A 14,882-nucleotide genomic window follows, 5' to 3' on the forward strand; every position below is an offset into this window, starting at 1 on the left:
GTTACATGGCTCTACAAGCCTGTGTTTTTCCTCCACATGTAGGGAATCAGATCGCCAAGCCCGAGGTCATCTCCCTGTTGGAGCAAGGAGAAGAGCCGTGGTCAGTGGAGCAGGCATATCCTCCTCAAGGCACTTGTCCAGGTGAGAGCAGACCCCAGGTGGGAGCGAGGAACCTTCCTCCAAGCCCTCCTTGTTTGAGAAGTGGGCTGAGGCTGTGAGGAGTTCACTTCCTCAGAGACGGTCACAGTTCCTTCCAAGGAGCTTTATCCCTTATATTGACTTTTTTCTGCTGTTGATTCAGAGCAAAGATGCCCACCTGTTTAACACGGTAACAGTTTTGTATGCTACAGTTTCCCTCCTCACCTCTCATGTTCTCTGCTTTGTCCCTTTGTCTAAGAAGACTTCTCATTCATTTACCTGCTTTTTAATTTTTTATTGCCAAACTTGTGGCCTGTAGTCACTGACTCTTCTTTCAAAAAAACAAAAAAAAATTTTTTTTAATATAGATAATGTATTTACGTGATTCAAAAAACTCAAAGCTATATAAAATGTATAAGCTGAAAAAAATCTCATTTATACACTCTCCTCTTATCCACATTATTATTATTCTCCAGAGAGACACACAGGCAGACACACAGACACACAGAGGCACACACAGGTAACCACTTTCCTTTTACTATAAATTTTGGGGTTATTTTATTAGTGGTTGCCCTGGGAATTATAATTAACATCTTAATTTATAACAATTTAGTTTGGGTTACTATCAGTTTAATTTTGATAGTATACAAAAACTTTGCTTCTGTATAGCTCTGTCCTCCCTCTTTTGTGCTATTATTGTCACAAATTACATCTGTACATTGTGTCTCAACATAGATTCATAACAGATTTATTTATAATTATTGCTTTATGTAGTTGTCTTTTAAATCAGATAGGAAACAAACAAAAAATGCATTTGTATGGTCTTCTTGTATTTACCTATGTAGTTACCTTTACTGGTGGTCAGTATTTCGAGTTAGTGTCTTTTCATTTCAACCTAAAGAACTCCTTTTAGCATTTCTTGTAGGGCAGGTTTACTAGCAGCAAACTCATAGCTTTTGTTTATCGGAGAATGTCTTGAGTTCTCCATTTTTGAATGATAGTTTTGCCAGGTATAGAATTCATGGTTGACATATTTTTTTTTCTCTCTGGCCTCCATGGTTTCTGATGAGAAATAAGCTGTTTATCTTGTTGAGGATCCCGTGTCTGTGATGACTTGCTTCTCTCTTGTTGCTTTCAGGATTCTCTCTTTGGCTTTGGCTTTTGAAAGTTTAATTACAGTGTGTATGCATGGGCCTTCTAGATTCGCAGGAATATGTTAGAACTTTTCAAATCTATGGACATCTCACTCCTCAGGTTTTCCTTTCATTTTCTGGTTTGTGTATTGTGTACCCCGTCTGTTTTCCATCACCTCAGACAGTAACGCTTTAAAACATTGCCATTAAATGTTTGACAAATACCTACTTCCTAGAAGTTTTTAGCGCTATGCAAGTTCCCACAAGCCTTTCAAGTGGGGTCTTCCTGGGAACCACCAAACAGTTCAGATAATGACTGTTCTTTGGGAATGAGGCTTTGAAAAAGCTCTAGCTTTGTTCTGTTCCTTCTATCACCAGAAATGTGAGCTGTTATTTTCCAAGGCTACTGCTGAGTTGAGGAGTCAGATGGGATTAGGGTAAGTTAAAATGCCACAAAACTCACCGTTATTATTGAAACTCAGCCGTTTTCCTTGAATAAACTCTCCCTGGGTTGCTGCAAGGCTTTGGTTAATTTAGAGAATTCTGAAGAAACTTATTCTGTCAGGTTTTGCCAGTTTTATGGTTGCTTTTATGGAGTGGTGAAATTTCACTGACGTCTTACCGAGGTTAATTACTTGCAATAATTTCTATTGTTTGTTTCCTGAGTTTCTTTATGCAACTATAAGCATATAGGCATATGTAGTTACTTTTCACCTTTCCAAAGGTAGAATACAATACATATCGTTCTGTATCTTGTTGTTTTTAATTTAACGATGTACAATGGCCCCCTCTTGAGTCCTGAAGTTGGACATCTTCCCATCTAGTGAAGTGGACTTTTGTGGAGTCTTACCAGTTGCCCCCTATCTGGATCTGAAACCTTCCACCAAGGAGTCATGAATTCCAGTAGCTTTAATGGTCAGTGCTGACCATTCTAAGTAACTGTCCTGAGCCCTGTGGTTCCACCACCTCCATCCTTACACTTCTGCCTTCTTGGAAATCATCTCAGCTGTCTCCTTGATCTTGATAGAACCAGGAATCTCGGCTCTCCCTTCTAGATTGTTTCCCCGTCTTCCTGATCTATATCCCTGATGCCAACCTTCTGTGAGTCTGCTAAGCTGGAAGTGGGGAAGCCATCCTGACTCCCTGCTCTTTCCTCTCTAAGAAGTAATCTCTTGTCTGACTTCTGAGATTTTCTTCCTCTGAAATGTCAGCTGTGTCATTCAGCTTCCACCAACATCACCCTCAGGTAGGCACCCTCATAAAATTCCAGCTCAAGTTGGTGAGTGAATTATTATTTGTTATTAGCCCCCTCAGATGTTATTTCTAGATTTATATCCCTGAAATCTTCCATTATGAGGTCTCTGCCAGTAAACCTACAGTGACTTGAGTTGCCTTTTAAATAACTCTGACCGGATTTCAAGACCTTCCAATTTTTTCTATTATTTTGCTCATTTCCTGACTAGTTCCTGCAGTTTACTCAGCTGGCATCCTTAAGGCCCTCCTTACATTTCAGTCACATCACGCATGCCTTTGCTCATGCCATACCAGCAGTCTGTCTATATATGAGCCATGCCCGAAGACTGAGCTCATGTCATTTCTCTTGTGTGAAACCTTCCTTGATTCCTTCTGTCGTGGTCTCCTTTTCTGACCTCCCATCCGCTTAGCATCTACAACCCCACAAACTCTCAGTGATGTAATATGTGTATTCATAACTGTTTAGATCGTCATCTCATCACATAGATTATAATTTACAGGTGGAAGAGACACTCAGGCCATAAGTACTGAGTATGAAGCTGGACGGACATTGTTTATCTAATCAGTGACTTGGTCAGCTACCATTTTTTAAAGTTTCTACTGGAAAAATTCAAAAGTTGTTTGAAGATCATTCCCTAACTACTAGGAGCTAAGCTTAAAATTGATAGTAAGTGCCATTTCTTGAGCAGAGTAGGATCTCTCTCTGTTGTAATGGACTTGGGTAGTAAAAGGGGGAAAATGGTGTATAGTGAAGAAAGAAGAAAAACCTGGAGAAAGAGGACAAGGGTCTAGGCCCTGTTGGGTACCTGCAGCATTAGACCCTGTGGTATGCTGAATAATGATACCCGCCCCCGCAAAATGTCCACATCTGAAACTTGTGAATATGGTGCTTTATATGGCAAAAGAGACTTTTTCAGATGTGAATTAAACTAGGGATCTTGAGATAGATTATCTTGGATCGTCTGGATGGGCCCATGTTATCGTGAGGTCGTTCTAAGAGTGAGGCAGGAGTGTCAGAGACACAGAGATGTGACTGACAGAAGCAAAGGTTGGAATGATATACTTTGAAGATGGAGGGGGGAGCTACAAGCCAAAGAATGCAGGCAGCTTTTAAAGCTGGAAAAGGCAAGGATGTGGATTTTCCCCTAGAGCTTCTGAGGAAAGCTATCTTGATTTTAGCCCAGTGAAAGCCATTTAGAACTTCTGACTTTCAGACTGTGAGACAGTGAGTTTGTTATTTTAAGCCACTACATGTGTGGTAATTTGTTACAGCTGCAATAGGAAACTAATACAGACCCCTGTTGTTGGAAGACTGATACCTCAGCAGTGATGATAAGTAGCTTCCACATATTGAATTTGCCAGACATTTTGCTGGATTCACAATCTCATTTAATCTTCAGAAAAGTCACGTAAGGATAGTGGCAGAGCCAGTACTTAAATACAGATTATCAGACTATAACTCCTGTATCTGCTTCATTGCAGTGTGCTGTCTTTCAAGTCTATCTCTTTTGTCATTATTCTACACATGTTAGAAGAACTTAAGGAGTATCCTGAAACCATGTGATTTTTGCCATTCGGGCGGATGATTCTGTGTTATTGACTGAACTCTGTGAGATAGGAAATAATGTGATAGCTTGAAGCCTTTGTTGGTGATACTTTCTCTTAACCCCATCCCCTTCTTTTTTTGACAGGTGTCAAAGTAGGGGAACAGAAAGGACATTATAACATAGAAATGAATTAGCACACTTTAATAATTTAAACATTAGTTGCTGAGGGGCTGGTTGTTCATCTGTCTTTTGTTAAGCCAGTTATTATTTTTTCACCTTAATAGTATTAAATGCGTCTGGATCCTCCAGACAACCCCCAGGTTCAGTGATTCACTAGAAGGACTCCCTGGACTCAAAAGGCATTATATTCAGAGTAATGGTTTATTACAGTGCAAGGACACAAAGCAACATCAGCAGAGGGTAAAGGTGCATGGAGCTAGGTCTGGAGGAAACCAAATGCAAGCTTTCAGTAGTTCTTTCCCAGTGGAGTTGCAAAGAACACACTTAATTCCTTCAGCAATGAGTTGTGGGAAGTGTCATCTACTAGGGAAGCTTGCCCAAGCCTGTGAGTCCAGGGTGTTTATTGGGGGTTGGTCATTTAGACACACATGACTGACTGACTAATCATGGAAGCTCCAGAACCCCAGAAGGAAAGCAGGTGTTCACCATAAATGTACAAACTATCTAGAGAAGTTGGTACAGTATACTTCAAGGGTTCAAGCATGCAGAACACTCTTATGAGTTAGAACATTCCAGGATCTCAGTCCTTAGGTGTTGGCCGAGGGCCAGTCATGAAACAGGCCTTCTTGGGAATGTGCAAAGTGTGACCAACTCAAGTGTGTAGAGTTAACTCTTTCCTGCACACATGTAATAACTGGTCCTCCTTTTCATGGGAAGATACTCCTAAATGGGTTTTATTCATATTCAGTGCACACTTTGTATTCTGGTTAACTACTTTTGTTCACTTTTTACCATTCTTCTCTTTCCTATTACGATCTTCCTCTGGGTTACAAGTCTATTTGGAAACAAGTTCATGCTTACCTTTTCAATAACATGGACAGTAAATCTTACCTTTTGCACTCTACTCTTAGAAGTTCTTTCCCTATGCTCTCATGGATTTTTTCTGTTTATTTCAGAATGGATGAGAAATCTTGAAAGCAAAGCGTTGATCCCAACACACAGCATTCTTGAGGAGGAACAGTCCCATAGCATGAAGTTGGAGAGATACATATGGGATGATCCTTGGTTCTCCAGGTTAGAAGTTTTGGGATGTAAAGACCAATTAGAAATGTATCACATGAACCAGAGTACAGCTATGAGGCAAATGGTCTTCATGCAAAAGCAAGTACTGTCTCAAAGAGGCTCTGAGTTCTGTGAACTTGGGGCAGGGTGTAGCCAGAGCCTAAGCATTGTTCCATCTCAGAAAGTTTCTCAAATAGAACATTTCTATAAGCCTGATACAAATGCTGAAAGTTGGAGATGTAACTCAGCCATAATGTATGCAGATAAGATTACCTGTGAAAATAATGAGTATGACAAAGCCTTCTACCACTCCATGCAACCTGTTCACCCTGCAAGGGTGCAAACTGGAGATAATCTTTTCAAATGTACTGATGCTGTTAAATCTTTCAATCATATACTGCATTTTGGTGATCATATGGGAATGCATACAGGAGAAAAACTATATGAATATAAGGAATGCCATCAAATCTTTAACCAGAGCCCATCATTTAGTGAACATCCAGGACTTCATATTGGAGGAAACCAGTATGATTACAAAGAATATGAGAATATCTTTTACTTTTCATCCTTTATGGAACATCAAAAAATTGGTACTGTAGAGAAAGCATATAAATACAATGAATGGGAGAAAGTCTTTGGGTATGACTCATTCCTTACACAGCATACAAGCACTTACACTGCAGAGAAACCCTACGAATATAATGAATGTGGGACGTCTTTCATCTGGAGCTCTTACCTTATCCAACATAAGAAAACTCATACTGGAGAGAAACCCTATGAATGTGATAAATGTGGAAAAGTTTTTAGGAATCGTTCAGCCCTTACTAAACATGAACGGACTCACACTGGAATCAAACCCTATGAATGTAATAAATGTGGAAAAGCCTTCAGCTGGAATTCTCATCTTATTGTACACAAGAGAATTCATACAGGAGAGAAACCTTATGTATGTAATGAATGTGGGAAATCTTTCAACTGGAACTCCCATCTTATTGGACATCAGAGAACTCATACTGGAGAGAAACCTTTTGAATGTACTGAATGTGGGAAATCTTTCAGCTGGAGCTCCCATCTTATTGCTCACATGAGAATGCATACTGGAGAGAAACCCTTTAAATGTGATGAATGTGAAAAAGCTTTTAGGGATTACTCAGCCCTTAGTAAACATGAAAGAACTCACTCTGGAGCAAAACCATATAAATGTACTGAATGTGGAAAATCCTTCAGCTGGAGCTCCCACCTTATTGCCCATCAGAGAACTCACACAGGAGAGAAACCCTATAACTGTCAGGAGTGTGGCAAAGCATTCAGAGAACGTTCAGCCCTCACTAAACATGAAATAATTCATTCTGGAATTAAGCCCTATGAATGTAATAAATGTGGAAAATCCTGCAGCCAGATGGCTCACCTTGTTAGACATCAAAGGACTCATACTGGAGAGAAGCCCTATGAGTGCAATAAATGTGGAAAATCCTTCAGCCAGAGTTGCCACCTTGTTGCCCATCGGAGAATCCACACTGGTGAGAAACCCTACAAATGTAATCAATGTGAAAGATCCTTTAACTGTAGCTCTCATCTTATTGCACACAGGAGAACTCATACTGGAGAGAAACCATATAGATGTAATGAATGTGGGAAAGCATTTAATGAGAGTTCTTCCCTTATTGTACATCTGAGAAACCATACTGGAGAAAAACCCTACAAATGTAATCATTGTGAGAAAGCTTTCTGTAAGAATTCTTCTCTTATTATTCATCAGAGAATGCATAGTGGAGAGAAACGCTTTATATGCACTGACTGTGGAAAAGCCTTTAGTGGTCACTCAGCCCTACTTCAACACCAGAGAAATCATAGTGAAGAGAAACTCTGTGAATTGAATTGATGAGAGATTTTTCTTTTATTGTACATTTGATAACACATTGAAAAAAACCCTATAAGTATAATCAAGAGGGGAAATTTTTAATACGAGTTCAGTAAGACTTCTCCCCTTATTAATCAGTAGAAATTATCTTCGTAGAAGAAACCTGTGAATGAAAAGAATAGGCAAAAGCCTTCCACAGTTGTGTAGCCTTTATTTAACATCAAATAATTACAGTGAAGAGGACACCAGACTCCCCTCATGGTCCACCAGGAATCCTACTTGAGCAACATGAACGTAGGGAATGAGACATCTTTTAGTAAGAGATTTCAACTATTTGTGGATCAGAGTGCATTGTTAAAGGAAAAACTTTATCCTAGGAAAAGTGTTTCAACTAGAAATACGCTGTTTTGCATCAAGCTGGAATATTGGATGGAAGCTTTACAATAACATTTTGTGCATCATTACGGAAACACAGATTGTGCTATTATAAGGGGAGGGTCTGGGTGCCCTTTAAGGAATAGAATGTGGAATACTAAACCTGAATTTAAGGGAAAAAAAGTGTTGAATGGGATATTTACTGTTGATTGAGATTAACCTTAGAAAAGATTAGTAAATGAGATTAACTAATGATGGAAATGTATTGCCCGTAAGTATGAGACTGATGTTGTTGGAACAAAAGGTGATACTTAATAACCCAGTGTGTCAGTGACCATGGTTTACTCATTACTGCATTGTTGGACAATTAGTTTGTAATCTGTTTTAGGCAGTCACTGTAAGTTATAATTATGGATACTGAGTCAATATACATAACAAAAAAAGGAATAAAAAGGACACAAAATTGTATATACATATCTACTATAACATCTAAAAAGTGTATATGCATAACGACTGGAAAGACCCATGGATAGATTAACCCAGTTAAGGTTTTTTTTTTAAGTTTTACAAACACATACAGCACTTATCATGTGCTAGACTTTGTTTTAAATACTTTTCAAATATTAACTTGTTCAGTCCCCTTAATTCTATGAGATAGGTACTATTATTATCCCAGTTTTACAAAGGGAGAAACTGAGGCAGAAATCATGAGAAACCTACCTAAGGACACAGTTAGTTAGGAGTAGAAAGATTGTTTGGCTCCAGAGATTGTTTTAACCACTGTATTGCACTGCCTCTGCAGTGATTTTTTTCCCCTAATTTTTTTTTTTTTAAATTTTGTTCAGTGTTCTTATAGTAGATATTTGATAATAAAAATCAAATTCCTAAAGAATGAGAAGTAAAGTTACCTGGCTTTCTGCCCTGTGGGATTTTGGGTAGCATGAGAGCAAAGCTCCCTTTGGAATATGAAGTCTGGATTGGACATTCAGAATCAGTGCATTTTCTGGGCTCTGCGTTCCCTAGAATTTCACCACCTATGACCCTGAAGATTACAGCAGAGCAGGGGCTGGAGGACTCACTGGAGGTTTGGGCAAGTCAGAGGAAATGCCCCTTGATGGGTTTAGAATGCCCTTCATGAGGCAGAGGGCAAGAGACACATCTGCACATGAGAGCACCATTTCTCAAGATCTCCCTAGAATTCAATGTTTATATTTTCTTTATCTTCTCCAGATGAAGAGATTACTTGATAGTAGGGAGGATTCAGAAGGGAAGGGAGCTAATCAGTCATAAAATGAGGAAGTTTCTCTGAGTGCTCAGAGTGGAAAGGGGGCAAGATGGATAGCGTTGGGTGGCGTTTCTTCGGTTCACAAATATTTTCTGTATTTCCCTAAGGTAGGGCTATAATTAGGGGCCAGCAGGCCTTCCTGGATGGGTTTCAAAGGCATTGGTTAGAAATCCAGGGTACAGAAGGTTCATCTAGTTCTCGAGGGGTCCATGACTCTCCAGTGGTTGAGAAAAAGTGGCCTGCTGGTATGGTGGGACTCTGTGCTCACTGTCAGACTCCCGTAGCTGGCGCTTCCATAGGTATGTAACACTGACCCTACCTTAATGTATAGGGGTTGCCCAGTAAAGGTTGCAGGGGTAAATTAATTGGATTTCTTGTGTGATTTGTGCAGAGATCCTTGGAGAGATTAGAGGCAGCACTATTAACCTCTGTAAGAGACAGCAGCCTAATGCATCAAGAGGTGTATTGCCAACATATGGGTATTGTATTCTAACACCAAAAGTAATATACTTTGAACCCAGATTCTCTGATTTAGGGACTACAAAGGATTTTGTAAGTCATACACAAATATTCCGCAAGCATCCTGGCAAGTTCTGTAACTGTACCACCAAGCTTAGTATCTTTTAAAAAATATTTCTAAATGGGCCTCCTGGACTTCTAAAGTGTCCTTCTAAAAGGGTCCCAGACTTCTGCTTCCTCCTAGAAGGATTCCCTACCTCCCTACCACCTATTACACAACCTTATGTATGCCCAGGGCTCCCAGGTCCCCTCTTATCTCCCTTATTCTAACCCACATGTAGCTCAGTTCATTGCCCTTTTGATCCCCACGCTCCACTCTTCCCCAACTCTGAAATCTGCTGGGCTCAGTTGGAACTCTCCATTCAGCCATCTTCTGCTGTGACTGAAACTTGGGTCTCCCCTCTGCACAGTACCTTTTCTTATGATCCTTGCAGGGAGTAGCTGCTTCATTTGTTGCTTCTAGATTGTTTTCGCTCCCTTCTCTCTAAAACTGAGTTCTGACTCTTGGGACACCAAACTGTCATATCACTCTTGCTTCCCTCTGTTGCAATCACCTTATGAATGGTTCACTCTTCCCATCCGTAAAGATTTCAGCTCTTGCTGTATTGCATCTAAAACCACCCCCATCATAATACTTCCTGATTTTATTGTCCAGGTAGATGATCTTCCTGTGTCCTGACCTCACAGTTCTTTAACCTGTCTGCTCACGGTTTTGTCACCCACCCTGCAACAGACGGTCACTCCCATAGTCATCCCTAGGAGCATTCCATTACCAGTGACTGGAACCTCCCCACCATCGGTTTCAAATGTCTTTTCCTAAGCTCGTTGGCTTTTCAGTACCAAGATTTCAACAATCCCTTCACTGAATCTTCCCTTACGCTTGCTCCCAGCAGACGACTTTGCTTCTTGTTTCCCTGAGTGAATAGAAGCCAGCAGAGGCCTTGCATGACATCTGTCCACCTTCTCTACCCACTTTCCATAATTTCCGTGCCTTCCCACTGGTGCCTGTATATGAACTGACTGGGTTGGCACCAGAGCCTGTCCCATGTCCACTACTCCAAGACATCACTCCAGCAAGTTTCCCTTATCTCTTGTATCCTCAGGTTTTCTATATATACTGGATTATCCCCATGGACATGTAAACATACTTCAAAAAACAAAACAAAAAAGTCTCTGGCTCCTGAATCATTCTCTGCTTTGTTTCAGAAAGCAAAATATTTCAAAAGTTGTCTGTTCTTGCTGTCTTCACTTCCCTTCCATTCTTTCTTTTTTTAAAAAAAATATGTATTATTTTTGGTTGCGTCGGGTCTTAGTTGGGGCACACGGGATCTTTCGTTGCGGCACATGGGCTTCTTTCTAGTTGTGGCGCGCAGGCTTAGTTGCCTGGCAACATGTGGGATCTTAGTTCCCCGACCAGGGATCGAACCCGCGTCCCCTGCATCGGAAGGCAGATTCTTAACCACTGGACCACCAGGGAAGACCCCTTTCCATTCTTTCTTGGACCCACTCCAAAACCTACCTTGCTGCCAGATGACCTCCACATTGCTAAATCCAGTGGTCAGTTCTGTTTTCTTCCTTGACGTTATCAGCAGCATCTTAGATTCTTAGATAATAGATCATTTCCTCCTTGAAACACGTTCACCTGGGTTTTGGGACTTGCCTCCTGCCTCTCTGGCCTTCATTTCAGGCCCCCTTTGCTGTTCCTTCCCCACCTCCTTCACCTCTTACTGTCAGACTGCCCACTTCCCATCTGCTCACAGTGCCTTGATCTCATCCAGTCTTGAAGCCCTGTAAACACCACTGGTATGCTGATGACTCTCCCTTTAAGGCCACAGTTTGATGAGCTTTGAAAACTGTCAACACCCTTGCAACCACCACTACAATAAAAATAGAGAATATTTGCCCTTCTCCAAAAAGTTCCCTCATGTCTCTTCACAGTTAATCTCCACCCTACCCCAAGACCTGGGCAACCACATGTCTGCTTTGTCAGTACATATTAGAATTGTCTTTTAGAGTTTTATAAAGATAGAATCATACAGTATTCTATTCATATGCTACGTTTGTATCCAGATTCTTTTGCTCAGCATGTTTTGGAGGCTCATCCACGTTGTAGCATTTATCAGTAGTCTACTTTCTTTGCTGAGTAGCTTTCCATTATGCGGATGTGCCACAGGTAGTAGTCATCCTGTTCACCTGTAGATGGACATTGACTTGTTTCCAGTTCTGGGCTAGTGTAAATACAGCCGCTATGGACATTCTTCTTCAGGGCTTTTTTGTGTATGCAGGTTTTCATTTACCTTGGGTAAAAACCTAGGAGTGGAATAGCTGAGTTGTATGGTAAGTAAATGTTTAACTTCATAAGACACTTCTATGGACCTTTTAATCTGATGTCTTTATTCTGTTTTACATTCTGGGAAATTTATCTCTTATTTTTTAATATTTCATTTTTGCCATTTAAAAAGTTTCTCTTTTTAGGACTCCTATTATTTAGATGTCAGTGTGTCTGTGTCTGTTGTTCATATCTGTTACCTGCTCTTTTGTGTTCTCTAGTTCCTCTCCTTTCTTCCTTCTGTCTGGACATTTCCTCAGCTTGCCAATTTGTTTCTCAGCTGTCCATTTTGCTGCTCATTTCCTCTACTGTGTCTTCATTTCAACCACTATTTTACATTTCTAATATTTCTACTTGGTTCTCTTTTATGTGTTCTTATTCTCATTTCCTATTGTTAGTATCATGCCTTATCTCTTTAAATGTACTTAATTGACTAAGTTAAAATTTTGGCCCATCTGTTCTAATATACGTGCTTCTGGTGGAATCTGTAATCCAGTGTGTTGTTTTTCTTTTTGAAATAGTTATGCTCAGAAAATTGCTTACTGCCTGGCCAGTGAGCACGTTTATTTCTCTTAGGGAAGCAGCTACTCCATCAGTTTTTATGCATACATGAGACAGGATCAGATCCTGGTCCCTGTAAACCCCACTGAACTCAGGGGTGGGAGGCTGGATCCTAGGATGGAGAGGTGAAGGCATCAGAAAGCCAATCACTGACTTCTTACCTCACAAGATAACTGAAATGTGATTCACCAGCCCAGGGCTCTGTGGAGGCAGGGTGGAGAAACATGTGCCTGATGTGATGTAGTCTCTGCCTGTCTCTCAGCTACTCCGAAGCCCTGCCTTGATTCCACTCCTCAGGAAGCCTGAACCAGAGGCTGTGTCACTGCAGCTGTGGGTGATGCCAGACCATCCAGTCAACGAATTCTCCTCACTTTCCACCTCACTGCCCTGTCTTTACTTGCTTCATCGCACACGTCTCTACGGAACATCACCTGGTCTATTTTTTTCCTTCCTTATTGTCCACACCATCTCCCGACACCATACACTAGGCTGTGAGCTCCATGGGGGAGGGCACCTCGTTGGTCCTGGTCGTGCTGTGTCCCTAGTGTCCAGCACAGCACCTGTGGTTCTGTGAGTGCTTGGAACACACCAGCAGGTTGTTGCTTGTGCTTCCCAGCAGCCCAACCTCATCAGGTGGGGTGGCCATGAGTTCTCATCATCCTGGGTCTTCTGACCATGGAGAGGAGAGTGGGGGTGACTGTGGGGTGGTGCCCACAGGGAGAAGGGCTTTGCAATCATAGACAGATGGTCAAGAACCCCTGTATGTGGGAGAAGGACTAGTCAGAAGGCTTGACCATAAAATGGGGGGTGGGGGTGGATATCAGAGATGCTACAAATCAGACTCACCTTGTGGGCAGAGAAGTGGCCAGGAATGTGGGCGGTGCTGGGAGCTCCCCAGCAACACAGAGTCTTCGAGTCACGAGGGTCAGGGCTCATCCCAGCCTTCCCTGCAGATGCTGTTCTGTCTGCACAGGCAACACCCTCCCTTGTGTTGTCACAGAGACAAAATCCCCCTGCAGATGGAGTGGGTAGCACTTACGGGCAGCACTGTGCTCAAGGTGGGTCCTCGTGGTGGGAGGAACTGCTGAAGAGTCTAGACAAGTATTTATGCCTTGAGGACGGAGGGTTCCCAGGTGGAGAACTGGGGGCCCGAATCACAGGGAACCTGATCAGATTTTCCAGCAGTAAGTCACTAAGTTTGGCCTTGCTCCCCAAACTCCTGATCCTAAAAGTCACTTGGGGGCTTATTAAAAATATAGACCTCCTGGCCCCAACCCCGATCCGCTAGACCCAGTGCTCTGGAGATTCTTGTCATGCTGGGAGCAGACATCCAGTGGGACCTGACATGGAAGGAAGCCAGCTTGGATCGGGGTCATTATGGGTCCACCTTGGGCAGGACCCACGCAAGGTGTGAGGGACTCTAACCCGGCCCCATGCAATGACGACACCATAGGAAAAGCCTGGTAGCCCAGGCTTCACGTGGCCTAGAGGGGCAACCCCAAGATCCTCTTCAAAGGGTTCTGGGATAAAGGAGGGGTGAAACCTGGAGGTGAGGGGTGACAATGTTGAACCTTACCTCCAGGCTCCTGGAAAACAGAGATAGTTGAATCCCTCCAACCTTTTGTGTTCCAGGAAACGGCTTACTGCGAAGGACAGATAGGACTCTTGACCCCTCTTTCACATAGGACAAGGCCAGAGCCAGACTCTCCAAATTTCCATTCACTCTCATAAATGATTAGCTAGACTGTCCGCGCTGATCAATCAGAACAAAAGTCTGTTGACTTGACTTCACCAAACTTTAGTTCAGCTTCTTCCCTCCCCAAAGACCCTTGAACTCTGACTTACTCCTAAGGTTAAATAATGCAGGAAAGTGGCCCCTCTCTAGAACCAGCTGACGGCAAGACATCTCCTGCTGCAGTCTGATCTTCCACTCCCCACACCCGGTTCTTTCTAGCCTTGTTCACTCCTCCCTGTGAAAGAAAGTTCCTTTCTGCGCAACCTTGGAGATGCTTGCAGATCTTACTGTCAGAGTGTTCTCCCTACTGCAACAGTCCCCCTCTCCTTACTGGAATCGTCTTTTTGAATGTAGTCTCTCCTTACCTAAGCTTGATTTTGTTTTCTGTTTGGCAGAAGTTGGCTCCAGGCCCTGCTTCTGGGTCTGGTCAGAACCCACAGCAGGAAGGATGACCTCCCACAAGGCCTTGGTGAGCTGCCCAGACACGCACGAAGGCTGGGTTTCTGTATGGGAACCACTGAGCAACTTTAACCAGGAAGGACAGAAAATGCTTTTGTTTTTAAAGAGGTCCTAGTGGCTGCTGTGTGGATAATGACCTGATGGAGGCAACCGTTACCAAGGAAGGCAAGCGCGGAGGTTACTGTGGTCGTTCCGGCAAGAGATGGAAACTTGGACCAACGTGGTGCAGAAGTGTGCAGAGAAGTGATGAAACGCTTCACCGTACAGATTCAAACCGCTCAGTGAACCTCAGAGCAAGATAAACACACAGAAACCACATTATTAAAAAGTACTGAAGCCCAAGAGAAAAGGTCATGGTCATGGTGGAGAAGCTTGGATCGGATTTACCTTCTTTCCGGTAGTAATTAAAAACTCCTAACCTTGAGCAAAAAGCGTAAGGCAACT

General features: G+C 42.3%; 1 protein-coding gene across 4 annotated transcripts in view; it reads left to right on the forward strand.

The window, feature by feature from the left end:
* The window catches only part of ZNF606 (zinc finger protein 606), a 57,318-nt gene extending 47,972 nt beyond the window's left edge, over positions 1-9,346 (forward strand). For 3 of the 4 annotated variants that reach the window (XM_036835002.1, XM_036835001.1, XM_036835000.1), the window contains exons 6-7: positions 43-141; positions 5,209-9,346. In XM_036835002.1, coding sequence (XP_036690897.1) covers positions 43-141; positions 5,209-7,196 — 2,087 coding nt within the window. In that variant the 3' untranslated portion in view covers positions 7,197-9,346. Of the gene's footprint in view, positions 1-42; positions 142-1,649; positions 1,709-5,208 lie in introns of all 4 variants that reach the window. The other variant, XM_036835003.1, reaches the window with a different exon arrangement.
* The last annotated feature ends 5,536 nt before the right edge of the window (positions 9,347-14,882 follow it).

The sequence above is a fragment of the Balaenoptera musculus genome, chromosome 19 (genome assembly GCF_009873245.2).
Source record: "Balaenoptera musculus isolate JJ_BM4_2016_0621 chromosome 19, mBalMus1.pri.v3, whole genome shotgun sequence".
Classification (NCBI taxonomy): Eukaryota; Metazoa; Chordata; class Mammalia; order Artiodactyla; family Balaenopteridae; genus Balaenoptera; species Balaenoptera musculus.